This window comes from Hylobates moloch, unplaced genomic scaffold (assembly GCF_009828535.3).
Source record: "Hylobates moloch isolate HMO894 unplaced genomic scaffold, HMol_V3 SCAFFOLD_12, whole genome shotgun sequence".
NCBI classification, from domain to species: domain Eukaryota; kingdom Metazoa; phylum Chordata; class Mammalia; order Primates; family Hylobatidae; genus Hylobates; species Hylobates moloch.
Genome location: NW_026652287.1, coordinates 42,242,844 through 42,269,306, shown reverse-complemented (window position 1 = coordinate 42,269,306; position 26,463 = coordinate 42,242,844). Strand labels below are relative to the sequence as shown.

General features: G+C 42.1%; 1 protein-coding gene across 1 annotated transcript; it reads left to right on the top strand.

Moving 5' to 3' along the window:
• The first annotated feature begins 817 nt into the window (after positions 1–817).
• On the top strand, positions 818–20,162 carry ZNF699 (zinc finger protein 699). Its single transcript, XM_032169556.2, has 6 exons — positions 818–1,110; positions 5,326–5,378; positions 7,855–7,981; positions 12,345–12,455; positions 12,856–13,039; positions 13,403–20,162. The coding sequence occupies exons 2-6, from the start codon at positions 5,331–5,333 to the stop codon at positions 14,859–14,861; spliced, it is 1,929 nt and encodes a 642-aa protein (XP_032025447.1). The 5' UTR covers positions 818–1,110; positions 5,326–5,330; the 3' UTR covers positions 14,862–20,162.
• Positions 20,163–26,463: the final 6,301 nt, after the last annotated feature.

The window sequence follows — 26,463 nt, the reverse complement described above, 5'->3', positions numbered from 1 at the left end:
TCAATGGCTTCCCTCTACAGGAGAAGTTATCAATACAACAATGAAAGGGAAAACTAAAAGGCCCAAAAGGACTGAGTGAGTGGAAAGGAGAGTCTGTTTCCTATTAGACCTGCAAATATATGTGTCCTGTGTACAGGGCTGTAGCAACGTGGAGGATAGGTATAAACCCGATCGATGAGCACCCTGTATCCGTAGTGGCTGAGAACCTGGATGGGAAACCCTAGCCTTAGCCCGATCCCCAGGCCCAGTCACTTAAGCCCCACCTAGCCCTCGTCTCCGCCCCCTAGGAATTTCAACCAAGCCCCGCTCCCAATCTGGTTCCACCTTTAGCCCTGCCCCTTGGCGTATTTAAAAGGCCACGCCCGTAGGTCCGGTCTAGCCCCAGTTCTGCCCCTCAGGCCGAGTCATGAAAGTCCAGTCCAGGGTTCTGTTTCTTCTCTGTTTACTCCAAATCATGAAGAAACTAGGATTTCTCATCCACTTGCGGCTGGAACCAGCCTTGGCGCTCCTTCGCACCCCGCTCCTCCCCGCTCCACCCCCTTCACCTCAAGTCCCGCTTCCCAGGCCCCGCCCCATACGCCGTTTGCAGCGCCGAAAGGGGAATCAGAAGTGTGCTTCTGCGCATGCGCGATTCGACAGCCATGTCACCCTATGCCTCCGTCCGCGTCTGAAGAACATTTTTACCTCCGTCCGCTTCTTGTCCTGCCCTGCCCCGCCCCGCCCCGCCTGCCCCGGGTCGGGTCCGCGGGAGACAGAGGGCTCGGCTTGGGGATCGGCGGTCTAAGGGCTGCCTCCCCGCCACTCCCTGCCCGGACCCCGCGCCCGGGGCCTCCCGCCGCTGCGGCGCCGCCTCAGAGAGCCCGGGTCAGCTGCCCTTGCGGCCGCGGCTGGTCCCAAACTCACTGAATCGGGAACTCTGGTGTGGGTTCAGAAATCGGGGTGATTCTGATGCAGGCGAGAGTTGGAGAACCAATGTCGTAGTTCATCAGCCTCCGAAAGCATCCTTTGCTCTCTTTCCAGAAAGGAAGAGCATCTCTGCCATTCGGATCTCAAGGACAAGCGCCTCAGCCTCGTTCTCTGTGAGCTGATCTGTGGATCGCGGCGTGGCGGGTGAGCATGGGGTGACATTTGCCTCGGCTCGGTCCCCTCCTGTCCCCTCTTTATGCATTAGGCAGTGTTTGGGCCAGGCGCCGTGGTTCACGCCTGTAATCCCAGCACTTTGGGCGGCCAAGGTGGGTGGATCGCTTGAGCCCAGGACTTTGAGGCCAGCCTGGGCAACATAGCAAGATCCCGTCTCTAAAAAAAAAAAAAAAGTAAAATAAAACGTGCACTCCTGTGTTCCCAGCTACTCGGGAGGCAGAGGTTGCAGTGAGCTGAGATCGCATCACTGCACTCCAGCCTGGGCAACAGAGCGAGACCCTGTCTCGAAAAAACAAAAAGATAGTATTTGGTCTCTGGATATTATACTCTGCCTGTGGACATCAGTTTGATACATTATATTCAGGTGAAAGTGAACTGATGCATTTTTGTCATTAATGATGCATTTGAATCATTTATCTATAGATAGGTTAAATTTCACACAGAAAATTTGGTCATCTGTCAGTTTCAATCTTTTCCCTTTTTATTCCTTGCAGTTTCCATTTCTTTTCATTTCTTTACTGCACTTGCCAGGACTTCCAGTACAATGTCCGACAGAATAGCATGTAATTTACTTCCTTGTCTTGTTTCTGATTCCAGAGGGAATTATTCTATCATTTCACCATTAAATAGGATGTTTGCTGTAGGTGTTTGTAGGTTTTTTTCCTTTCTTTATTCCTATTTCTTTTTAGAAAATAGGAGTCTTGCTCTGTTGCCCGGGAAGGTCTTGAACTCATGGGCTCTCCGCCTCCCAAAGTGCTGGAATTACAGGCATGAGCCACTGCACCCGGCCTGACCGTGTTTTAAACCGCTGATTTTTTTTTCCTTTGATTACTGGGTGTAACCAGGTTTTGGATCATTGCTGGAAAGTTGTACTACTTTCTAGAAATTCATTAATTACCTGTGCATCTTCATATTTATTCCTTATTTTTTTCTGTATTCTCCTTATATCTGTAATTATGATTCATTCTTGTTCATAATTTTTGTTGTTGTTGTTGTTTATGCCCTGTTGCTCTTAAAATTGCTGAGTTTGTTGCCGGCTGCGGTGGTGCACATCTGTAGTCCCAGCTGGTGGGAAGCTAAGGCAGATGGATCGCTTGAGCCTAGGAAATGAGATCAACCTGGGAACATAAAGAGAGTCTGTCTTAAACAATAAATTAAATAAAAAAAATTTTTAAAAAGCTGAGTTTGTCAGTTTCATTCGTTTTTCTTTTTGCAAAGGATGCTTTTTTAGCTTTTCTGATTCTGTTTACTATGTTTTAAAAAATGTTATTTTCTATTTTCTTTCTAAACTTTTATGCTGGTCTTTATTCAACTTTATATATCAATAGTCTAGCCTATTAATACCGATTTTTTTTTTTTTTTTTTTGAGACGGATTCTCGCTCTGTCTCCCAGGCTGGAGTGCAGTGGCACAATCTCGGCTCACTGCAACCTCTGCCTCCTGGGTTCAAACAATTCTCTGCCTCAGCCTCCCAAGTAGTGGGGATTACAGGCACCTGCCACCATGCCCAGCTAATTTTTTTGTATTTTTAGTAGAGATGGGTTTCACCATCTTGGCCAGGCTAGTCTTGAACTCCTGACCTTGTGATCCACCCACCTTGGCCTCCCAAAGTGCTGGGATTACAGGTGTGAGCCACTGTGCCTGGCCAGTACTGATTTTTTTTCCTCTGGGAGTTGATAATGCTTATAAATATATAATAGATATACTAAACCCTCTGAAATTCCAGTGTGATCTGAAACAGTTATTTTAATTTTCTGCTTCTACTCTGCCACATTACTTGTCCTGACTTGCTAAAGATAAATGTGTTACGTGTCTCCTTATCCCTATAATGTGCTACATTTTTTATACATCTACCTGATGTATTTTGTTAACTTAGTGTCTTACCCCAAAATATAACATTCATCTGCTTCAGGATTTTTCTTTTTTATTTTTCTATGACTTATTCCTTGTGACTTCATGTGGTAGGGTCAGGATAAATGTCATCTAAATAACTATGAAATGAAGGAGGTAAGGGCTATAAGGGAAGCATTGTTGCCCAAGACATAGGCCTTAGGAGAAGGAGCTCAAAGATAGCATATTTGATTATTTATTTATTTTACTTATTTTGAGACAGAGTCTGGCTCTGTTGCTCAGGCTGGAGTGCAGTGGTGTGATTTCGGCTTACTGCAACCTCCGCCTCCTGAGTTCACACAATTCTCCTGCCTCAGCCTCCTGAGTAGCTGGGACCACAGCTGTGCACCACCATGCCCGGTGAATTTTTGTAGTTTTAGTAGAGACAGGGTTTCGCCATTTTGGCCAGGCTGGTCTTGAACTCCTGACCTCATGTGATCCCCCAACCTTGGTCTCCCAAAGTGCTGGGATTACAAGCATGAGCTACCACACCCAGCATATTTTATTAGAATGCTTCATTTGTTCACTCTCTGTAGTGCCCAATAGGGTTCTAGGCTAAATCCTGGTAAAACTAGGGAATAAGGGGCTTAAAAACAATTAAAATTTAAGGTATGTGTTCAAAATGTACTCACTGGGTGTTTGGGTTTTGAAGACAAATAGGCCTGCATTCATACCCTGCCTCAGCAGCTGTCTAATTGGGTAATATTGAACATGTGGTTAATTGACTCATTCTAAGATAACTCTAAACTGGTTGTAATAATATTTGATTTGCAGAGCTTCTGTGAGAAATATTCTAAAATGTGGCCATTTCTTTGCAAAGTCATTCTCACATCAGGGTTGTCCAGATGGCATATATTGTTACTAATACAGCGAAGAATGTTACAGTTTTTTTTTGGCTTTTAAAAATGCTACTTGTTCCATTGCAGTGGAAGTAACTGTTAACATGTCCTTGTTTGAAATTTGTGAAACAGCACTGCAGATACCACATCAGGGCTGACACAGGTCAAGTTTTTTTTTTTTTTTTTTTTTTTTTGAGATGGAGTCTCGCTCTGTCTCCCAGGCTGGAGGCGTGATCTCGGCTTGCTGCAACCTCCGCCTCCCGGGTTCAAGCAATTCTCCTGCCTCAGCCTCCTGAGTAGCTGGGATTACAGGAGTGTGCCACCATGCCGGCTAATTTTTGTATTGTTAGTAAAGGAGGGGTTTCACCATATTGGTTAGGCTGGTTTTGAACTCCTGACCTCGTGATCCACCCACCTTGGCCTCCCAAAGTGCTGGGATTATAGGCGTGAGTCACCGCGCTTGGTCAAGTATTCTTATTCTGCTACTACTGTACTGTGCAGGCAAATTTAGCATGTGTATCACAGCATAGCGGCCTTCTCTGCCTCCTGCATATGGAATTCAATAGGCTGATGCTCGGCCAGGCGCGGAGGCTTACGCCTGTAATCCCAGCAGTTTGGGAGGCCGAGGCAGGCGGATCACGAGGTCAGGAGATTGATACCATCCTGGCTAACACGGTGAAACCTCGTCTCTACTAAAAACACAAAAAAATTAGCCAGGCATGGTGGTGTGCACCCGTAATCCCAGCTATTCGGCAGGCTGAGGCAGGAGAACGGCATGAACCCGGGAGATGGAGGTTGCAGTGAGCTGAGATCACACCACTGCACTCCAGCCGGGGTGACAGAGCAAGACTCTGTCTCAAAAAAAAAAAAAAAAAAAAAAAGGCTGATGCTCTTTCTCAGGTTTTGGGGAACCCTGCAGCTCATGGGGGCAGGGGCAGTGGTCTAGGGCTGAGCAGCAAAGCCTGTTAGCCAGCCAAGGGGTGCAGAAGTAAGAAATATTGGGAGTGGAACTCTCAGAAGCCTGGCATATAAATCAGTGCTTTCTTGAATTTGAGACAGAGAGTGTTTATTGTTGTGGAAGATACTCCCTGATACATTTTATACTTTTTGTTATCGTGGGCAAATTGACAGCCAGACTTTTCTAGTCTTCAGTTAACTTACAAAATAGCACTCTTAACCTCTTCTTTATGATCAACAAGGACCAGAGCGCTGTTTTGTATCTCTAGGGGGACATAAGGTTGTTCCACTTTCCCACAAGAGCAGGGTATATTTGCCTGGGTGTCTTGGGTGTGTGTGTGTGTGTGTGTGTGTGTGTGTGTGTTTTGAGAGGAGTTGTTACTTATAATTGATGGGCTGCAACATCCAGGCTCATGAGTGTGGGAATTTTGGGGAGGTCTGGATTCTCATGTCATCTTTTTAAATTCTAACTTCTCAATATCCTGCTTTTCTTCATGAAGGGGACATGGAGGAAGAAAGAAAAACTGCTGAGTTACAGAAAAATAGGATACAGGTAAGTAAAAGGTAATAATTGTCCAAAAGAATATTTCCATTGCACCAGGTCTCCCTCAGTGTTTTAGAGCACAAGCCAGCAATCTCTTTCTGTATTGGACCACATAGTATTTTAGGCACTGAAGACCGTAGTGTTTTTTTTTTTTTTCGAGACAGAGTCTTGCTCTGTCACCAGGCTGGAGTGCAGTGGCACCATCTTGGCTCACTGTAGCCTCTGACTCCCTGGTTCAACCGATTCTCCTCCCTCAGCCTCCCGAGTGGCTGGGACTACAAGCATGCACCACAACGCCCGGCTAACTTTGTATTTTTAGTAGAGATGGGGTTTCACCATGTTGGCCAGGATGGTCTCGATCTCCTGACTTCGTGATCTGCCCACCTCGGCCTCCCAAAGTGCTGGGATTACAGGCATGAGCCACCGCACCCGGTGGGCCGTAGTGTTTCTATTGCAATTCAGCTCTGCCATTTTGGTGCAAAAGCAGCCATAGACAGTACACAAACACATTTTATTGTGTTCCAATAAAACTGTACTTATGCATTCAAGTGGCAGCTTGGATATAGTCCATGTGCCATAGTTTGCTGACCACTGGCCTAGAATCCAAGGAAGTATGACCAGCTGTGGGCCTGGCTTCAAAATTGTGCATATGCAGGCTCCTGGGCCTCTCAGTTTTGTGAGAGGGGGAAAAAATTGAAAGGCTTCTTTTCTCTTGGTGTATTTTTATTCATTAAAATCCCATCTAGATTTGACCCTGTGTTTAATGTAGTGATTGCTATGGTGGGAATAAAGTATCAGGTGAAGTTATTTCTGTAATAAGGAATCGATGATGTCAGTGTGGAGATTATTTCATTTCCAGAGCATTTCTCTCATTTCTTCAATATGTTCTGGACTTTTCTAGGCCATCATAAGACTGGCATTGGTCACCATCTATGATATTGGGAAATACATATTTGGGTCTGGGCGCGGTGGCTTACGCGTGTAATCCCAGCACTTTGGGAGGCCGAGGTGGGCGGACTGCCTGAGGTCAGGAGTTCGAGACCAGTCTGGCCAACATGGTGAAATGCTGTCTCTACTAAAAATACAAAAAAAAGTAGCCGGGCATGGTGGCACGTGCTTGTAATCCCAGCTACTTGGGAGGCTGAGGCAGGGGAACTGCTTGAACCAGGGAGGTGGAGGTTGCAATGAGCCGAGATCATGCCACTGCACTGCAGCCTGGGTGACAGAGCAAGACTCCATCTCAAAAAAAAAAAAAAAACAATTTGGTTTTCATCCTATTTCCTAGCACAGAGTTCCTAAAAACCCTTGTAATCTCTGGAGAATAAGAGGGTCTTTTGAGCCCCTAGAGAGCCTCAGAATGGGGGCTGGTTCAGAAAGACCCAGGCAAGATCAGAGGATTGGGACTTAAATCAGCCATGCCTGTGATGGAGCCTCCTTAAAAACCCAAAGGACTGGCTTGAGGAGCTCATGGATAGCTGGATGTGTGGTGGTTCCCGGAGGGTGGCATGCCAGGAGAAGGCATGGAATCTCTGCGCCCCTTCCCAGCATACCTTGGCCTGTCCGTCTCTTCATCTGGCTATTTTATCTGTGTACTTTATAATGACCTCGGTGATAAACCAATAAACATGTTTCCCTGAGTTCTGTGAGGAGCCCTGATTTTAGCCAATCAGAAGTATAATTGACAGCCTTTTAACTTGGGATTGGCATCTGAAGTGGGAGGCAGTTTAGTGGGACCTCCTGTGGAATCTCCAACCTGTGGAATCTCCAGGTAGATAGTATCAGAAGCAAATTGTAGGATACCCAGCTGGTGTCCACTGGGGAATTGCTTGGTGTTTGTGGAAAATATCCCCCACACATCTGGTGTCAGAAGTGTTCTGTACAGTATTGAGTGACTATGTAAGCGGGTAGGAAAAACACTTTGTTTTTTCCTAGCTCATTGGCATCAGATTGTGGGGAGATACATTTAATGTTTTTTTTTTTTTTTGTCCAGGCTAGAGTGCAGTGGCATGGTCATGCTCACTGCAGCCTCAACCGCACGGCTCAAGCAATCCTCCCACCCACCTCAGCCTCCGGAGTAGCTGCCACCATAGGCACAAGTCACCACACCCAGCTTTTTTAAAAAAAATTTTGATAGAGACTGATTCTCACTATGTTCTGTTGCCTAGGCTGGTCTTGAACTCCTGGGCTCAAGTAGTCCTCCTGCTTTGGCCCCCCAAAGTGCTGGGATTACAGGCTTGACCCAATTTGCCTGGCAATTTAGTGTTTTAGAAGTATTAAATCTATAAGCCAGGATTTGATCAGTGATGAATTATGTGTGGATAGAAAGAGAGAGAGATTTGTTGACTGAGCCCTAGAGTAGATGCTGGGATCTTCTGAACTTCCTGTGAATTGACTCTCATTTCCTCGATGTTGTCAGCCTCATCTGTCCTCTTGTACACATTGGAGGAATTGTACCTTTCTGAACAGAATTTGTGGTATGTTTTAGGATTCAGTAGTCTTTGAGGATGTGTCTGTGGACTTTACTCAGGAGGAATGGGCTTTGCTGGATCTTGCTCAGAGGAACCTCTACAGAGATGTGATGCTGGAAAACTTCCAGAACCTGGCCTCACTAGGTAAGAATGGCAAGATTCTTTCATGTAGTTGTTTAGAAAGTTATTTTATCTCACTAAATTGACTTTATTCTAGGATTTGGGCTGAGGAATGGGAAGACATTGGTAAGTAAGACAGATATGGTCACTGACCCCAAGGAACTTAACAGTCTAGTGGCTTTGCTATGAAAATAAACACCTGGGCCGGGTGCGGTGCTCATGCCTGTAATCCCAGCACTTTGAGAGGCTAAGGCGGGCGGATCACCTGAGGTTAGGAGTTCGAGACCAGCCTGACCAACATGGAGAAACCCCATCTCTACTAAAAATACAAAATTAGCCAGGCGTGGTGGCGCATGTCTATAATCCCAGCTACTTGGGAGGTTGAGGCAGGAGAATCGCTTGAACCCAGGAGGTGGAGGTTGCAGTGAGCCAAGATCACTCCATTGCACTCCAGCCTGGGCAACAAGAGTGAAACTCCATCTCAAAAAAAAAAGAAAGAAAGAAAATAAACATCTGTATATTGAATTGATGCTTTTTTTCGTGGTTGAAAGCCTTGAGGTTTATTAAGTATTGAAAGTGTGGGTATAAACCTCAGCAATCACTATAGGACACAGGGAGGAGGTTTGTAGTTTGGATATTTTGAGGATTTTACTGCTATATATGTCCTTTACCCAAAGACTACCAGAACACACCTATAGTTAAACAAGTTGGGTTTATTTTGCAGCGCAGCAAGCAAGAATACATGCCTCTTACATGTCCTAGTAAGACGGTGTTAGAAAATACCTATTATAGGATTTGTGCTTCAGTTGAGTGATTTGGGGATGGGTCTATGGAAGCAGGCTGTATTAGTTTCCTAGACCTTCTGTAACAGAGTATCACACACTGGTGGCTAAAAACAATGGAAATTTTTTCCTTCACAGCATTTCTGGAGGCTGGGTATCTGAAATCAAGGGATCAGCAGGGCCATGTTCTCTCTGAAGGCTCTGGGGGAAAGACTCCCTTTTCTCTTCCTGGCTTCTGGTGATTGCTGGCAATCATTGGCATTCCTTGACTTATAGATGCATCATTCCATTCTCTGCCTTCATCTTCTTCCCTGTGTGTCTAAGTCTCTTTCTCCTTATAAGGACACCAGTCATTGGATTTAGGGCCCATCCTAATCCAGTATAACCTTGTCTTAACTTGATTATATCTGTAAAGACCCTATTTCCAAATAAGGCAACATTCTGAGGTTCTGGGTGGACTTCTCTTTTATTTTTTTTGTATGCTTTATTATTATTTTTAGAGCAATTTTAGGTTCACAGCTGAATTGAGTGGAAGGTACAGAGGTTTCTCATATAACCTCTGGCTTCCCACAGGCATAGCCTCCTCTGATAACAACATCCCCCACCAGAGTGGTAAATTTGTTATAACTGATGAAGCTACACTGACACATCATCATTGCCCAGAGGCCATCATTTACATTAGGGTTCACTTTTGATATTGTACATTCTATGGGTTTGGAAGAATATATAATGACATGTATCCAACATTATAATATCATACAGAATAGTTTCACTGCTATAAAAATCCTGTGTGCTCTGTCAATTCATCCCTCCTTCCCTCCCTCTTAAGTCTTGGCAACCACTGATCTTACTGTTTCCAAAATGATGTTGCCTTCTGCAAAATGTCATATAGTTGGAATCATGCAGTATGTAGCCTTTTCAGATTGGCTTCTTTCACTTAGCAATATACATTTAAGATTCCTCCATGTCTTTTCATAGCTTGAGAGCTCATTTCTTTGTACCGCTGACTAATATTCTATTGTCTGGATGTACCACAGTTTATCCATTCACCTACTGAAGGACTTCTTGGTTGCTTACACGTTTTGGCAGTTACAAATAAAGCTACTATGAACATTGGTGTGCAGGTTTTTATGTGGACTTAAGTTTTCAACTCCTTTGGGTAAAAGGAGTGCAATTCAGTTGCTGGATTTTATGGTAAGAGGATGTTTAATTTTATAAGAAACTGCCAGCCGGGTGTGGTGGCTCACGCCCATAATCCTAGCACTTTGGGAGGCCGAGGCGGGTGGATCACGAGGTCAGGAGATCGAGACCATCCTGGCTAACAGGGTGAGACTCCATCTGTACTAAAAATACAAAAAATTAGCTGAGCATGTTGGCAGGCACCTGTAGTCCCAGCTACTCAGGAGGCTGAGGCAGGAGAATGGTGTGAACCCGGGAGGCAGAGCTTGCAGTGAGCTGAGATCACACCACTGTACTCCAGCCTGGGCGACAGAGCAAACATTCCAGCCAGCAATGAATGAGAGTTCCTGTCGCTCCTCATCCTCACCAGCATTTTTTGTGAATGTTCAGGATTTTGGCCATTCTAACAGGTGTGTAGTGGTGCCTTGTTTTAATTTGCATTTCTCTGATGACTTACGATGTTGAGCATCTTTTCATATGCTTATTTCCATCTGTATACGTTCTTTGGTGAGGTGTCTATAAAGGTCTTTGGCTCATTTTTTTGTCTTTTTTTTTTTTAAACATTGTTGAGTTTTAAGAGTTCTTTGAATATTTTGTTTTTTTTTTTCTGTATGATATCTGCTACAGTCTTTGTATATTTTTAATAACAGTTCCTTCTCAGATATGTTTTTTGCAAATATTTTCTCCCAGGCTGCGGCTTATCTTTCCATTCTCTTGACATTGTCTTTCAGAGGGCAGAAATTTTTAATGTTAATGAAGTTCAATTATTGATTCTTTGTTTTATGGATCATGCTTTAGCATTATTATCTAAAATATCATTGCCAGGGTGTGGGGGGCATGCGCTGGTAGTCCCAGTTACTTGGGAGATGGAGGCTGGAGGATCACTTGAGTCCAGGAGTTTGAGGCTGCAGTGACCTATGATCACACCACTACTACAGCCTGGGTTATAAAGTGAGACCCTGTCTCTTAAAAAAAAAATTAAAAATGTCAGGCCGGGCGTGGTGGCTCACGCCTGTAATCCCAGCACTTTGGGAGGCCGAGGCGGGTGGATCACGAAGTCAGGAGATCGAGACCATCCTGGCTAACATGGTGAAACCCCGTCTCTACTAAAAATACAAAAAATTAGCCAGGCGTGGTGGCAGGCACCTGTGGTCCCAGCTACTCAGGAGGCTGAGGCAGGAGAATGGTATGAACCCAGGAGGCGGAGCTTGCAGTGAGCTGAGATCGTGGCACTGCACTCCAGCCTGGGCGACAGAGCAAGACTCCGTCTCAAAAAAAAAAAAAAATTAAAAATGTCATTGCCAAATAGAAGGTCATTTAGATTTTTCTCCTGTTATCTTCTAGGAGTTTTCTAGCTTTGCATTTTACAGTGAGGTCTGTGACCCATTTTGAGTTAACTTTTGTGAAGGGTCTAAGGCCTGTGTCTAGATTTATTTTTTTGCTTGTGGATGTCCAGTTGTTCCAGTACCAATTGTGGGAAAGACTTATCTTTTCTCCATTGTATTGCCTTTGCTATTTTGTCAAGGTCAGCTGACTGTATCAGTGTGGCTCTGTTTCTGAACCCATTGTGCTTTTCCATTGATCCATCTGAACATAAATTTTGAGGGGACGTTGTTCAGCCTAGTGATACAGGCAGTCATTTTAGGTTGGTTGCTGACAGAAAGTGGATAGTATTGCTGGTTGCTGACAGTATTATTCAGTAATACTCTATTATTGAGTATGTTGTGGGTGGCATAAAGTCTTTAGACAAAATTATGAGGTAACCTTGTTTTGTTTCATTTTATCATGATTTCAGAGTAACTTTATCCAAGATTAGTATTTTGTGAGATTATTTATATTCTATAGGAGAACAAAATGTCCCAGTTGTGACTGTCTGACCAGCTTGTAATGATATTGAGGTTTAGATGTGAACATTAGATCAGTTCTGTATGTCAGAGGCTGCTTCCTCCTGCCACCTCTCCTTTTTTTTTTGAGATAGAGTCTCGCTCTGTCTCCCAGGCTGGAGTGCAGTGGCACGATCTTGGCTCACTGCAACCTCCGCCTCCTGGGTTCAAGCAATTCTCCTGCCTCAGACTCCTGAGTAGCTTGGATTACAGGTATGCTCCACCACACCCTGCTAATTTTTGTATTTTTAGTAGAGACAGGGTTTCACTATGTTGGCCAGGCTGGTCTCGAACCCCTGACCTCGTGATCCGCCTGCCTCAGCCTCCCAAAGTGCTGGGATTACAGGCATGAGCCACCGCACCCAACCTACCACCTCCCCTTTTTTTAAAAAAAAAAATAAATAAATTCGACATTTTGTTGCAGTTAAACTCACAGTTGGCCATTTTTGGAATATCAGAAGACTAAAGTTTTGTTTCTATTTCATGGAAATATTAGTGATTCTTCATTATTTTCCCTCGTGATATGCCTTTCTGCTCGTGCAGGGTATCCGCTACACACACCCCATCTGATCTCCCAGTGGGAACAAGAGGAGGACCTGCAGACAGTGAAGAGAGAACTTATCCAGGGCATCTTTATGAGAGAGCACCAGGAAGGCAAGCACCCTTGGGAGAAACTGTTTTCGTTGGGGGAAAAAATCAACTTAAAGTAAAATACAAAAACAAACTTTGTTTTATATGAGGAAGCTTATCTTCCACAGATATCTCAGATGACTATTTTGACTTTTTATCAGTCATCTCACATTTTCCTTGTTCTTGGCAAAGACCTTCCACGTTTCCTCTTTGTAAGTTAGCATTTGGTCATGTGCATTTTATCCAATTTCTGTTTTGTTCTCCTAATACTATATTAGTTATGTTAGTTTGAATCTTCATAGAATTATTTCTTAGTTAATTGCTTACCATTTTGACCCTTGCACCTATTAATACCAAAGTCCTGAAATAGTCACTCTGCTAAAAGTCCTTTGCTCACAGAAGCTTTCACTTTTTTTTGTTTCAGGTTTTGAGACTCAACTTAAAACTAATGAATCAGTTGCTTCACAAGATATTTGTGGACAAAAAATATCCAATGAACAGAAAATAGTAAGATTCAAAAGGAATGATTCCTGGTTCTCCAGTTTACATGAAAACCAGGAGTCCTGTGGTATTGATTATCAGAACAAAAGCCATGAGAGACATTTGAGGTGAGTGCCATTCGTGAGAAAGAGAAACTGCTTCAGGAGAGAATCTTAAAATTAAAGTCATGAAATTTAAGAAATATGTATATATAAATAAGCCTAGATCAAAGACTGTGGTTTGAGAAAGAATTTTCATGAGTTAGTTTTTTCCACAAATGAGAGCAAGATTTTGAATGTTTGACACATACTTCAGTTGTAAACAATTATCAGAAAAATCTCGTGAGTCAATAACTCGGTGACAGTATTAGCTATAGTAGAGCCCTCTGTGAAAACTTTCAGCTTATAACTTGACAAAAGGGCAGAAAACATACACATTCACTGAAATTGGTAGAAATTTATTACTAATAATGTGTCTTTTATTTTTAAAAGAAATCATATGGTAGAGAACATCTATGAATGTTGTGAAGAAAATCAAGGTGGACAGACTTTCAGCCAAGTTCCAAATCTTGATTCACTCAAGAGAAATACTGAAGTTAAATCCTATGAATGCCATGAGTGTGGAAAGGCCTTCGTGGATCATTCATCCCTTAAGAATCACATCAGGTCTCATACTGGAAGCAAACCCTATCAGTGCAAGGAATGTGGGAAGGCCTTCCATTTTCTTGCTTGTTTCAAGAAGCATATGAAAACCCCCACTGAAGAGAAGCCCTATGAATGTAAGGAATGTACCAAAGCCTTCAGCTGTTCCTCATTCTTTAGGGCACATATGAAGATTCACATCGGAAAGACAAACTATGAATGTAAAGAATGTGGGAAAGGTTTTAGTTGTTCCTCATCGCTCACAGAACACAAAAGAATTCACAGTGGAGATAAGCCTTATGAATGTAAGGAATGTGGGAAGGCCTTCAGTTGTTCCTCCTCACTCTCCAAACACAAAAGAATTCACAGTGGAGATAAGCCATATGAATGTAAGGAATGTGGGAAGGCCTTTAGCTCTTCCTCTCACCTTATAATACATATAAGAATTCACACTGGAGAGAAGCCTTATGAATGTAAAGAGTGTGGGAAGGCCTTCAGCGAGTCCTCAAAACTCACTGTACATGTGAGGACACATACTGGAGAGAAACCCTATAAATGTAAGGAATGTGGGAAAGCCTACAATTGTCCCTCCTCCTTAAGTATCCATATGAGAAAACACACTGGAGAAAAACCGTATGAATGTCTGGAATGTGGAAAGGCCTTCTACCTTCCCACTTCCCTTAACACACATGTGAAAAATCAAAGTCGAGAGAAACCCTATGAATGTAAGGAATGTGGGAAGGCCTTCAGTTGTCCCTCGTCCTTTAGAGCACATGTGAGAGATCACACTGGAAAGATACAGTATGAATGTAAGGAGTGTGGGAAGACGTTCAGTCGTTCCTCATCCCTCACCGAACACCTAAGAACTCACAGCGGAGAGAAGCCGTATGAATGTAAGGAATGTGGGAAAGCCTTTATTAGTTCCTCCCACCTTACAGTACATATCAGAACTCACACTGGAGAGAAACCCTATGAATGTAAGAAATGTGGGAAAGCCTTTATTTATCCCTCAGCTCTTAGGATCCACATGAGAACGCACACTGGGGAAAAACCCTATGAATGTAAGGAATGCGGGAAAGCATTTCGTCATTCTTCATACCTTACTGTACATGCAAGAATGCACACTGGAGAGAAACCCTTTGAATGTCTGGAATGTGGAAAAGCCTTCAGTTGTCCCTCGTCCTTTCGAAGGCATGTGAGAAGCCACACTGGAGAGAAACCCTATGAATGTAAGGAATGTGGGAAAGCCTTTGTTTGTCCTGCCTACTTTCGAAGGCATGTGAAAACTCACACTAGAGAAAACATATAAATGTAAGGCATATGGGAATGTCTGCAAACCTTCAGATCCTAGGCAACGTGTGAGATCTCATACTGTGGAGACACCCTATGAATGTAAGGAAGTAGGAAATTGTTGCTCATCATTTTGAAGATTTGAGGACACTTTAGAGAAACCCTGTGTATGTAAAGCATGTGCTGAAGCCTTTATGAACATTGCTTATTATGTATAAGAAAATTTGTACTAGAAATGAAGATCAGTGCCTCATCCTTAAAGTAGACTGCTGGCTCATTGATTGCCAGTGTTTTCCGATAGGAACATTTAAGGTGATAAATTTACCTTTTCAGCTCTAGACACATACTTTTTAGTATGAGGTGCTTTAATTTTGGTTCTGATGTAAATATGATTTCCATTACAAAATCTTTTGGATCATGGAGGATATGAAATATTTTTTCTGTATAGGCAAGAGTGGTCTTTTTTAAAAAAAGTGGTTTCTAATTAATGTTCATTGTTCTTTAAATGGGTAGTTGTTATAATATTGACACTGGTTTTTGTTGATGTTTTGTTTTTAGTCTACATGGATAATGCAGACTTGCCCATTCAATATTTTTCTTCCTATTCTTTTTTGCTAAGAGATGTTAGAGTTTCTGAGATGATCGATTTTTACTGTTAAAAGCTTTTATTGTCTAGTGAGTAATTTCAGCAGAAATTGATTTAATATACTATTTTTATATTTCGTTCTTTGTCCTTGCTCATGGCTGGGAATTGGATCCAGTGTTTTGAGTGTCAAAATTGTGTTACATTATCTACATTTCCCAGAATCACTTTTTTCTCCAGTTCTAGGTTGAACTTGTCTAAAATAACAGTTTGTATGAGATTTGGAAGGCATAAGGGAAGAAAAAGCCATTATGCTATGTTTAGTGGGGCCATCAGACAGAGAGACAGACGTATAAAGGTCAGGTGACCTCTAGTTTTCAGCTCATTTTTCTGACTGTTGGACTCACTGATCAATATTTGCTCAAAACTGAATGCTATAGCCGGGAGTGATGGTGCATACCTGTGGTCCCAGCTACTCAGGGGGCTGAGGCTGGAGAATCACTTGAGCCCAGGAGTTTGAGGCTGCAGTGAACTATGATCATGCCACTGCACTCCAGCCTGAGTGACAGAGTGAGACCCTTTCTCAAAAACAAAACAAAACGAAATAAAAAACCAAACATTAAATGCTTGCTTGACTTCAGTGTCCTCCAAGGCAGCATCTCTACAGCTATCACCATATACAGCTTCTTGGATTTTCTAGCAAGCTCTGGCATTGCCATTTTGCTTATGTTGCAGTCTTTCTTACACAGTCCAATCGCATCATGTCGCACTATTCATGGGGAAAGATATTTTTGCAAGTCTCAAAAGCAAGAGCTGTGGAGAGTGAGGGAAGTTACCCTTGGTAATTGAGGTAAGCATTCACAGGGTATCATCCTGTTTTAATGGAGGAGGATTTATACTTGACACCTTTAAACAGGAAAGATTTTACTGCTTTTTTTTTTTTAATATAAGAAGATGAATTGCTTCAGGTACCTTTAGCTACAGTATTATATTTTCCCTTTAAAAGTATAATCTACTACTATGATATTTTCCCTCCTATTATATTTTCCCTTTAAAAGTATAACTCTACTATTTCCCCTTAATCACTTTTTATTTTATTATACTACGCTAACATGCATGAAGTGTGCTAATCTTCAATGTACAGCTTAATGACATTTCATGTATGTATATGTCCTAGTAAACAGAGAACATTTCCAAGACTTTAGGAAGTTCCTTCATCCTCTTTCTCAGTGATTCATTACTCCACAGGGCAACCACAATTTTAACTCTTACTATAATTGACTTCGTGTGCTTGTTCTTGATTTTCATCTAAATGTTAAAATACAATATGTACAGTTATGTGTTTTGGCTTCTTTTGCTCAACATAATGTGTAGTTTGACTTTTAATCGTTCTTTTGATAGAGGTATGGGCTTATTTATCTTGGTATGTGCTATATGCACAGGAATGAATTTACTGAATCATAGGGTAGACTTTAAGTTTAGTTTTGGTAGGTATTCCAGTTTTAAAAAGATATTGATTCCACCAATAATCCCCAAAACAATGCATGAAAGTTCCAGTTGTTTCACACACCTGTCCAGCACTTTCTGATTATAGTCGTCCAGCAGAGAGTGTGCATTTACCTGATATGTAATGATTTTGAGTACTTTTCGATGTGCTTATTGGCTATTTGGATTTTTTTTTGTGAGGGCACCTGTTGAAACATTTCACCCATTTATGATTTCTTTTCTTTTCTTTTTTTTGAGACGGACTCTTGCGCCCAGGTTGGAGGGTAGTGGCGTGATCTTGCTCACTGCAATCTCTGCTTCCTGGGTTCAAGTGATTCTCCTGTCTCAGCCTCCCGAGTAGCTGGGATTACAGGCATGTGCCACCACACCTGGCTAATTTTTGTATTTTTTAGTAGAGACGGAGTTTCACCATGTTGGCCAGGTTGGTCTTGAATTCCTGACCTCAGGTGATCCACCCACCTCAGCCTCCCAATGTTCTGGGATTATAGGCGTGAGCCACCGCACCCAGACTTATGGTTCCTTTTTAAAAAAAAAAAAATTGAGAGGTTTCCTTCTGGTTACTTGTCCTTTATTGTATGTATGTATATCTATATCTAGGTACACATGCATAGATATGTATAAACCATGTATCATATATTACATATATACATAAAATATGTATATTATATATACGTACATTACAGATAACATTTCCGAATCTCTGTCTTGTCTTTTCACTCTTTTTTTTTTTTTTTTTTTTTTTGAGACGGAGTCTTGCTCTGTCGCCCAGGCTGGAGTGCAGTGGCGCGACCTCAGCTCACTGCAAGCTCCGCCTCCCGGGTTCACACCATTCTCCTGCCTCAGCCTCCTGAGTAGCTGGGACTACAGGTGCCTGCCACCGCACCCGGCTAATTTTTTGTATTTTTAGTAGAGACGGGGTTTCACCGTCTTAGCCAGGGTGGTCTCGATCTCCTGACCTCGTGATCCGCCCGTCTCGGCCTCCCAAAGTGCTGGGATTACAGGCATGAGCCACCGCGCCCGGCCTGTCTTTTCACTCTTTAAAGGGAATTTGTCGGTTTAAATAATTTATTGCTAAAAAGTCCTTGGATATAATGAGCTTCAGACATGGCTAAATCCTGGGGCTAAAAAAGTGTTACCTAGTTGAATTCTGTCTCCCTGTCTTGGCTGTGCATCCTCCTGCATTAGCATTTCTTCCAAGCAGGTTGTCTCTTCATAGATGGCCCCAGAAACTCTGGCTACTTTCTTCCCAACTTAAAGTCTCAGGGAGAAAACAGTGATTGTCTTTTTGAACAGTTCCAATATGACGATCAGAATTGAATCTAATTGGCTCTGACTGGCTCACTTGCCCACTGTACTCTAGTCACTGGCCTGGGGAATGTAATACTCTGTTTGTTTAGGGTTAGTGCCCACGCTTATCCAGAAACTAGGTTAGAGTCAGCACTGACTGAATCATAGAGTCCTGGCAGTTTTGGGGCAGATGCAGAGGGGAGGAGGCAGGAGTGGGCAGGTAGGATCTAAAAGCAGTGGTAACATTGTTAGCTGTTAATGCTGGTCTTAGCAGCAAGTGGGAACTGTGAAGTCTGGGAACTCAGCCAGGGTTAGGTAGTTCCTAGATAGCATTTTAGAAAGGTCAGGTGTCATCCGTTAACATGTGTTTAGATTGCTAAAGATTGCTGCTTGGCCAGGCACAGTGGCTCACACCTATAATCCCAGCACTTTGGGAGGCTGAGGCGGGCGGATCACCTGAGGTCAGCAGTTTAAGACCAGCCTGGCCGACATGGTGAAATCCTGTCTCTGCTAAAACAATTAGCCAGGCGTGGTGGCCTGTGCCTATAATCTCAGCTACTCAGGAGGCTGGGGCAGGAGAATCCACTTGAACCTGGGAGGTGGAGGTTGCAGGTAGCCAAGATTCTGCCAGTGCACTCCAGCCTGGGCAACAGAGTGAGACTCCATGTCAAAAAAAAAAAAAAAAAAAGATTGCTGCTTAATCTTTAATGAGCATAAAGATCAACTTGAGATCTGACACCTGTTTAAGAATTATTTGCCTGGACCAAGATAATGAATCTATTCTCCTATGTTTCCTCCTAGATTCTTTATTGTTCTTTTATGTAGGTCTGTGATCTACTTTGAATAATTTTTTGTAGCATGTGAGGTAGGATCAAGGTGTGTGTATATAGATCTATCAGAGAGACCATGGTTTCCTCTCCACTGAGGCGATCTCTGCCTCTTGGTTCATTTGTCTTTTCTTGCATCAATACCATACTATGTTAATTTATGTTGCTTTGTAATATTTTTGGAAATCTGGTAGTGAAAGCCTTCCACCTTTTTTATTCTTTAAGATTGTGTTGCCTTCTCTGTTCCCCATGTTTTCTAAATTAATTTTGGAATCTCAGGATTAATGTTCACAAATGAATTTTTGGTACTATGCCTGTAATTGCATTGATTTTATAAAATAACCTGAGGATAATTGACATCTTCACAATATCGAGTTTTCCAGTTGATGAATATGGTATAATTGTCCATTTACCTAGGTTGTCTTTAACTTTTCTCAAGAGTGTTTTATAGTTTTCATTGTAGAAATCTTGATTTGTTTAACTTATTTCTAGTATATTTTGCTTTGTATTTTTTATTTGTTTTTCAATGTTTTTGGCTAGTATATAGAATTGCAATATCTTTTTGCATATTGACTTTATAGCTGGTGACATTTATAAATTCAATTATTTATTCCAATACTTTGTGGATTTTGGATTTTATATATATATATATAATCCTGTTAATACCAATAAAAGAAAGTCTTACCTAATGTCTCAACTTTATTTTTTGCTTATTTTTCTTGCCTTATTTCTTTAGAGTAATGAATAGAAATGATGAAAATGATTATCTTTGCCTTGTTTCTGAACTTAGGGAAATGTGTTTAATATTTCATCATTAAGTATGATACTACCTAGAAGTTTTTTATAAATAACCTTTATCAAATTAAGGGAATTGTTTTATTCTTGGATTGTCAAGATTGTTTTGTAAAAATCATGAATGGACATTAGATTTTATCTAGTGCCTTCTCTGCATGTATCAGAGTCTTTAAGAAATCCTTGTCAATCCTGAGAGATCTGGAAAAAAAAAATTCTTAAATCTGTTAATAAGGTGAATTATATATTCCTTGATTTTCATATGGTAAAACAACATCTATTACTGGAATAAACCACACGTGGATATGGTTTCTTAGCCTTTTCATTTTTGCTAGATTAAATGTTACTTTAAAAAAAGTATTTCTGTGTCTATGTTAATGAGAAGGTTGTCCTGTGATTTCTTTTATCATAATATACTTGTCTGTTTTGTATCAGGTTTATATTGTCTCATAAAAATTGAAAACTATTCTGAAAGGCGGTATAAAATCACAGCTCACTGCAGCCTTGACCTCCTGGACTCAGCCTCCTGAATAGCTGTGACTACAGGCACACACCACCATACCCAGCTATTTTTTTGTTGTTGAGATGGGGTTTCACCATGTTGCCCAGGCTAGTCTTGAGCTCCTAGGCTCAAGTGATCTGCCCACCTTGGCCTCTCAAAATACTAGGTTTACAGATGTAAGCCACCATGCCTGGTTGTGACCTTTCTTTCAATAGATCCTTTTTTTCTTTCTCCTTCAGAAGGTGGTTTCATCCCATGGTCCAAGTACCTTGACTTTCACTACCATATTCTAGAAAATTAATGCCCCCATTTCCTCACTCCTTGTATATTCATGCCCTTTGCTATGTGACTTGTTTTGGGCAATGGAACGTTAACCAGTAAAATACGAACAGAGGCTTTAAACATGCTTGTGTAGTTTGGTTTGCTAACTTTAGCACTTCTGGCACTGCTACAGACACAAGAGTAGCTAAATGGCTCAGTGGAGCCCAGTGCAGATCAACTCCCAGATTTGTGAGCTAAATAACATACTTGATGTTTTGCCTCTGGGATTTTTGTGATCGTTTGTTAGGCAGCACATTGGAGCAATAGCTAACTGATACACACATGGGCTACCAACTCCCAAATTCAAATCATGGCTCAGACTCCTCCTCTGAGCCCCAGACATATATTTGCATGGCTGATAATCATCTTCAAAATAACATGCCCCAAATAGAACTTTTCTTTAGCAAGCTACCCTTATCGTACCTGTTCCACCCTTATAAATGACACCGTACTTCCAACTCAAATTTATGACTAGTCCTGGATTGCTTCCTTTCCTTTATGGTGACAGACACCTCATAGTGACTCAAACATTTGTAAAATGAATGAGTACAGTTATCTAAGTGTTCTGCTACTAGGATATATAGGACACAGTATTCTGGTCAGATCTGTCTTCAAATTCACTATCCACACTAAGTCTTTTGAAATACGATAAGACTTCTAAACCCAGCACCCCACTCTAAGAGGCCCAAAGTACCCAGAGAAGCTTATCTGTTTCTGTTATCTTCCTCAATCATAAAATTTGTGGCTAATATGTAAAATTCTGAAAGGTGTTAAAAAATAAGGAATAAGAACCAGTCTATGTTTAGCTTTGGGCAGATAGATTATCAACATTGGCTATAAATTAAAGCCACTCAGAATCACCAGAAATGCATATAGGAAGTGATACTAGCATAGCTGGGGTGGAAGCAGGGACTATATCCTTTCTGTGGGATCAGAAAACACTTTTTCCACTATCCTAAGTTCTTATTTTGTCTTTATTTAATTAATTTTTTTTTAGATGGAGTCTCACTCTGTCTCCAGGCTGGAGTGCAGTGGCGCGAGCTCGGCTCACTGCAACCTCCACCTCCCAGGTTCAAGGGATTCTCCTGTCTCAGCCTCCCGAGTAGCTGGGATTACAGGCTCATGCCACCACACCCAGCTAATTTTTGTATTTTTAGTAGAGACAGGGTTTCACCATGTTGGCCAGGATGGTCTCAATCTCCTAGCCTTGTGATCCACCCGTCTCAGCCTCCCAGAGAGTTATTATTATTACTATTATTATTTTTGAGACAGAGTCTTGCTCCGTCACCCAGGCTGGAGTGCAGTGGCACGATCTCAGCTCACTACAACTTCTGCCTCCTGGGTTCAAGTGATTCTCCTGCTTCAGCCTCCTGAGTAGCTGGGATTACAGGTGCACACCACACCTGGCTAACCTTTATGTACTTTCTTTAGTGGAAACGTGGCTGGTAACACAAGGCCATATTCACACAAGTGCATAAAATGGTCAGGAGGTAGAGAAAAAACATTTCTGGGACTCCTTGACATGGGAGCCTCATGTATTCTGGTTCCAAGACCTGGTAATGGAGTCCTAACAGGGGCTATAGTTAGATTGCGAGGATATGGAAATACAATTGTTGATGGGATTATGGTGAATATTTGAAAATTAGTGTTTATTATTATTTTGAGACAGGGTCTCACTCTGTCGCCCAGGCTGGAATGCAGTGGTGAGATTATAGCTCACTGCAGCCTGGAACTTCTGGGCTTAAGTGATCCTCCCAAGTGGCTAGGACTACAGGCACACACCACCATAACTGACTAATTTTTTACTGTTTTTTTTTTAGAGATGGGGTCTTGCTATGTTGTCCAGGCTGGAAGACCTGGATTCAAGTGATCCTTCCATCTCACCCTCCCAAAGTGCTGGGATCATAGGCATGATGTGAGCCACCACGGCTAAGGAATTTTCAAGTGTACAATACATTATTATTAACTGTAGTCACCATACAGTACAATCAATGTCCAGAAATTTTCTTCCTGTCCAACTGAAATTTTGCACCCTTTGACCAACATCTTCCCATTTCTCCACCCCATTCTCCAGCCTGTGGTATCAACCATTCTACTCTCTGCTGCCAAGAGTTTGACTTTTTTGATTCCGCATATCAGTGAGATCATGCAGTATTTATTATCATTTTTATTTCAATAGGTTTTTGCGGAACAAGTGGTGTTTGGTTACATGAATAAGTTCTTTAGCGGTGATTTCTGAGATTTTGGTGCACCCATCACCTGAGCAGTGTACACTGTTACCCAATGTGTAGTCTTTTATCCTTCACCCCTCCCACCCTTTCTCCCAAGTCCCCAGAGTCCAGTGTATCATTCTTATGTCTTCATGTACTCATAGCTTAGCTCCTGATCATACAGTATTTATCTTTCTGTTCCTGTCTGGTATGTGAGGTGATGGGTATGTTAATTAGCTTTATTTCATCATTCCATAATGTATACATATAACGAAACCCATAGTACCCCTTAAATATAGACAATTATTATTTGTTGATTAAAAATTTTAAAAAGAGGAACAAAAGTGGAGGCATCACATTTCATGATTTCATTGCAATATTACAAAACTACGGATCAAAACAGTATGTTAGTGCCATAATAGCAGACACATAGACCAATGGAACACAATAGAGAGCCCAGAAATAACTCCATGTATGTGCAGTCAACTATTTTACAACAAAGACACTAAGAATACCCAATGGGTAAAGCATAGTCTTTTCAGTAAATGGTGGCGTGAAAACTGGATATCCATATGAAAAAAGAAAAAAAAAGAAATTTGACTCATATACAAAAATCAATTGAAAATACATGAAAAATTTAAATGTAAGACGTGAAGCCATAAACCTTCTCAAAAATATATATATAGGGAAAAATCTCCTTGACATTGGACTCAGTAATGATTGTTTGCATTTGATCCCAAAAGCAACATGGAGCTGGGCATGATAGCTCACGCTTGTAATCCCAGCACTTTGGGAGGCCAAGGCGGGAGGATTGCATGAGGCCAGGAGTTTGAGACCAACCTGGGCAACAGAGTAAGACCCACATTGCTATTAAAAGTAAATAAATAAATAAAAGCAATACGGTTGAACCTTGAAAACATTATGCTAAGTGAAATAAACCAGACGCAAAATGACAAATATTGTACAATTCCACTTATATGAGGAAACATGAACAGGGAATTCATAGACACAGAAGGAGCAATAGAGGTTGCCAGGGCCTGGAAGCAGAGGAGAATGGGAGGTATTATTTCATGCATACAGGGTTTCCATTCAGAAATGATGAAAAAGAATGGAAGATGGATAGCAGTAATGGTGCACACCATTGTGAATGTACATAGTGCCACTGGGTCTCCTTTTTTTTTTTTTTTGAGATGGAGTCTCACTCTGTCGCCCAGGCTGGAGTGCAGTGGCATGATCTCGGCTCACTACAACCTCCGCCTCCCAGGTTTAAGGAATTCTCCTGCCTCAGCCTCCCTAGTAGCTGGGATTACAGGTGCACACCACCACGCCTGGCTAATTTTTGTATACTTTTTTTTAGTAGAAATGTGGTTTCACCATGTTGGTTAGGCTGGTCTCAAACTCCCAACCTCAGGTGATCCACCCACCTCAGCCTCCCAAAGTGCTGGGATTACAGGCGTGAACCATCGTGCCTGGCAATGTGCTGCTGAGTCTTACACTTAAAATGGTCAATTTTGTTATACATATTTTACCATAATAAAAATATTAATAAAGGCCAGGTGTGGTAGCTCATGCCTGTAATTCCAGCACTTTGGGAGGCTGAGACAGAAGAATTACGTGAGGCCACAAATTCTAGACAGTCTGGGCAACATAGTGTTACCCTGTCGCTACAAAAAAACAAAAAAAAATTAGTGGGGTATGGGGGCACAGCCTGTACTCCCAGCTACTTGGAAGGCTGAGGAGAGAGGATAACTTAAGCTGGGGAATTTGAGACTGCAGTTAGCTGAGATTGCGCCACTGCACTCCAGCCTTGACAGGAGTGAGACCTTGTCTCAAAAAGAAAAAAATTAATAAGAACTTTATTATTTATTTATTTTAAATTAGTAAAAATTTTAATAAATAAAACTGTTGTAATTTTTTGTTTATTTTCTGAGATGGAATCTCGCTCTGTCCCCCAGGCGGAGAGCAATGGTGCAATCTCAGCTCATTGCAACCTCCGCCTCCCACGTTCAAGCAATACTCTTGCCTCAACTTCCTGAGTAGCTAGGATTACAGGCGTGCGTCACCACGCCTGGCTAATTTTTGTAGTTTTAGCAGAGACGGGGTTTCACCATGTTGGCCAGGCTGGTCTCAAACTCCTGACCTCATGATTCGCCCGCCTCGGCCTCCCAAAGTGCTGGGATTACAGGCGTGAGCCTCTGTGCCCGGCCAACTGTTAAAATTTTTTCAAAAAAGTAGATTCTTAGGTCCTCCCTTGGAGATATTGACAAGGTAAGTCTGGGATAGAGTAGGAAGCTATATATTGCCCTGGGATCCCCTAGGGTAGCATGGTGAAACCCTGTCTCCAAAAAAAAAAAAAAAGTAAAAATTAGCTGGGCATGTTGGTGCACTCCTGTAGTCCCAGCTACTCAGGCGGCTGTTGTGGGAGGATTGCTTGACCCCAGGAGGTTGAAGCTGCAGTGAGCTGTGATCACGCCACTGCACTCTAGCGTGGGTGACAGAGCAAGACCCTGTCTCCAAAACAAAAACAAAAAACTACAGTATTTTTTTTTTTTTAAGTAGACTGTTAGGTCTTCCTTTGGAGATCTTGGCAAGGTAAGTCTGGCATATGGTAGGAAGCTATCTGTTCACAAGATCCCCTCTTTATACCTTTGATAAATCTGAATTTGTGAAACACTGCCCCAGGACACTGGATCCCAAAAAGATTGTCCTGGGGACCATCACATCTAGAATGTGTCCCAAATGCAAATTATGACTCAAACTTAGACCTACTGAGACAGAAACTTGAAAGTGGGTTCTAGCAATCTGTGTTTAAACAAGTCCTTGAGGTCATCCTCGTGCGGGCTCCCTTTTGAGAACCACTACTTTTTGTGAATCCTGGGACCCTTTGCTACCCAACTATCTGCCTAATTAGGAAACCTCAAGTCAGAAAATGCTGGCCAGGTGTGGTGGCTCACGACTGTAATTCCAGCACTTTGGGAGGCTGAGGTGGGCAGATCACTTCAGGGCAGGAGTTCAAGACCAGACTGCCAGCACGTCGAAACCCTATCTCTACTAAAAATACAAAAGTTAGCTGGGCATGGTGGCTGGTGCCTGTAATCCTAGCCACTTGGGAGGCTGAGACAGAATTGCTTAACCCGGGAGGTAGAGATTGCAATGAGCCGAGATTTCTCCACTGCACTAATTGCTTCAAAGAGAATAAAATACCTAGGAATCCAACTTACAAGGGACGTGAAGGACCTCTTCAAGGAGAACTACAAACCACTGCTCAATGAAATAAAAGAGGATACAAACAAATGGAAGAACATTCCATGCTCATGGGTTGGAAGAATCAATATCATGAAAATGGCCATATTGCCCAAGGTAATTGATAGATTCAATGCCATCCCCATCAAGCTACCAATGACTTTCTTCACAGAATTGGAAAAAACTACTTTAAAGTTCATATGGAACCAAAAAAGAGCCCGCATTGCCAAGTCAATCCTAACCCAAAGGAACAAAGCTGGAGGCATCACGCTACCTGACTTCAAAGTATACTACAAGGCTACAGTAACCAAAACAGCATGGTACTGGTACCAAAACAGACATATAGATCA

Excerpts from the sequence above, each read along its gene's own strand:
- ZNF699 (XM_032169556.2), top strand. The coding sequence starts at position 5,331 with ATGGAGGAAGAAAGAAAAACTGCTGAGTTACAGAAAAATAGGATACAG. Across the intron at positions 5,379-7,854 it reads TACAGAAAAATAGGATACAG|GATTCAGTAGTCTTTGAGGA; the intron begins GTAAGTAAAAGG and ends GGTATGTTTTAG. Across the intron at positions 13,040-13,402 it reads AGCCATGAGAGACATTTGAG|AAATCATATGGTAGAGAACA; the intron begins GTGAGTGCCATT and ends TATTTTTAAAAG.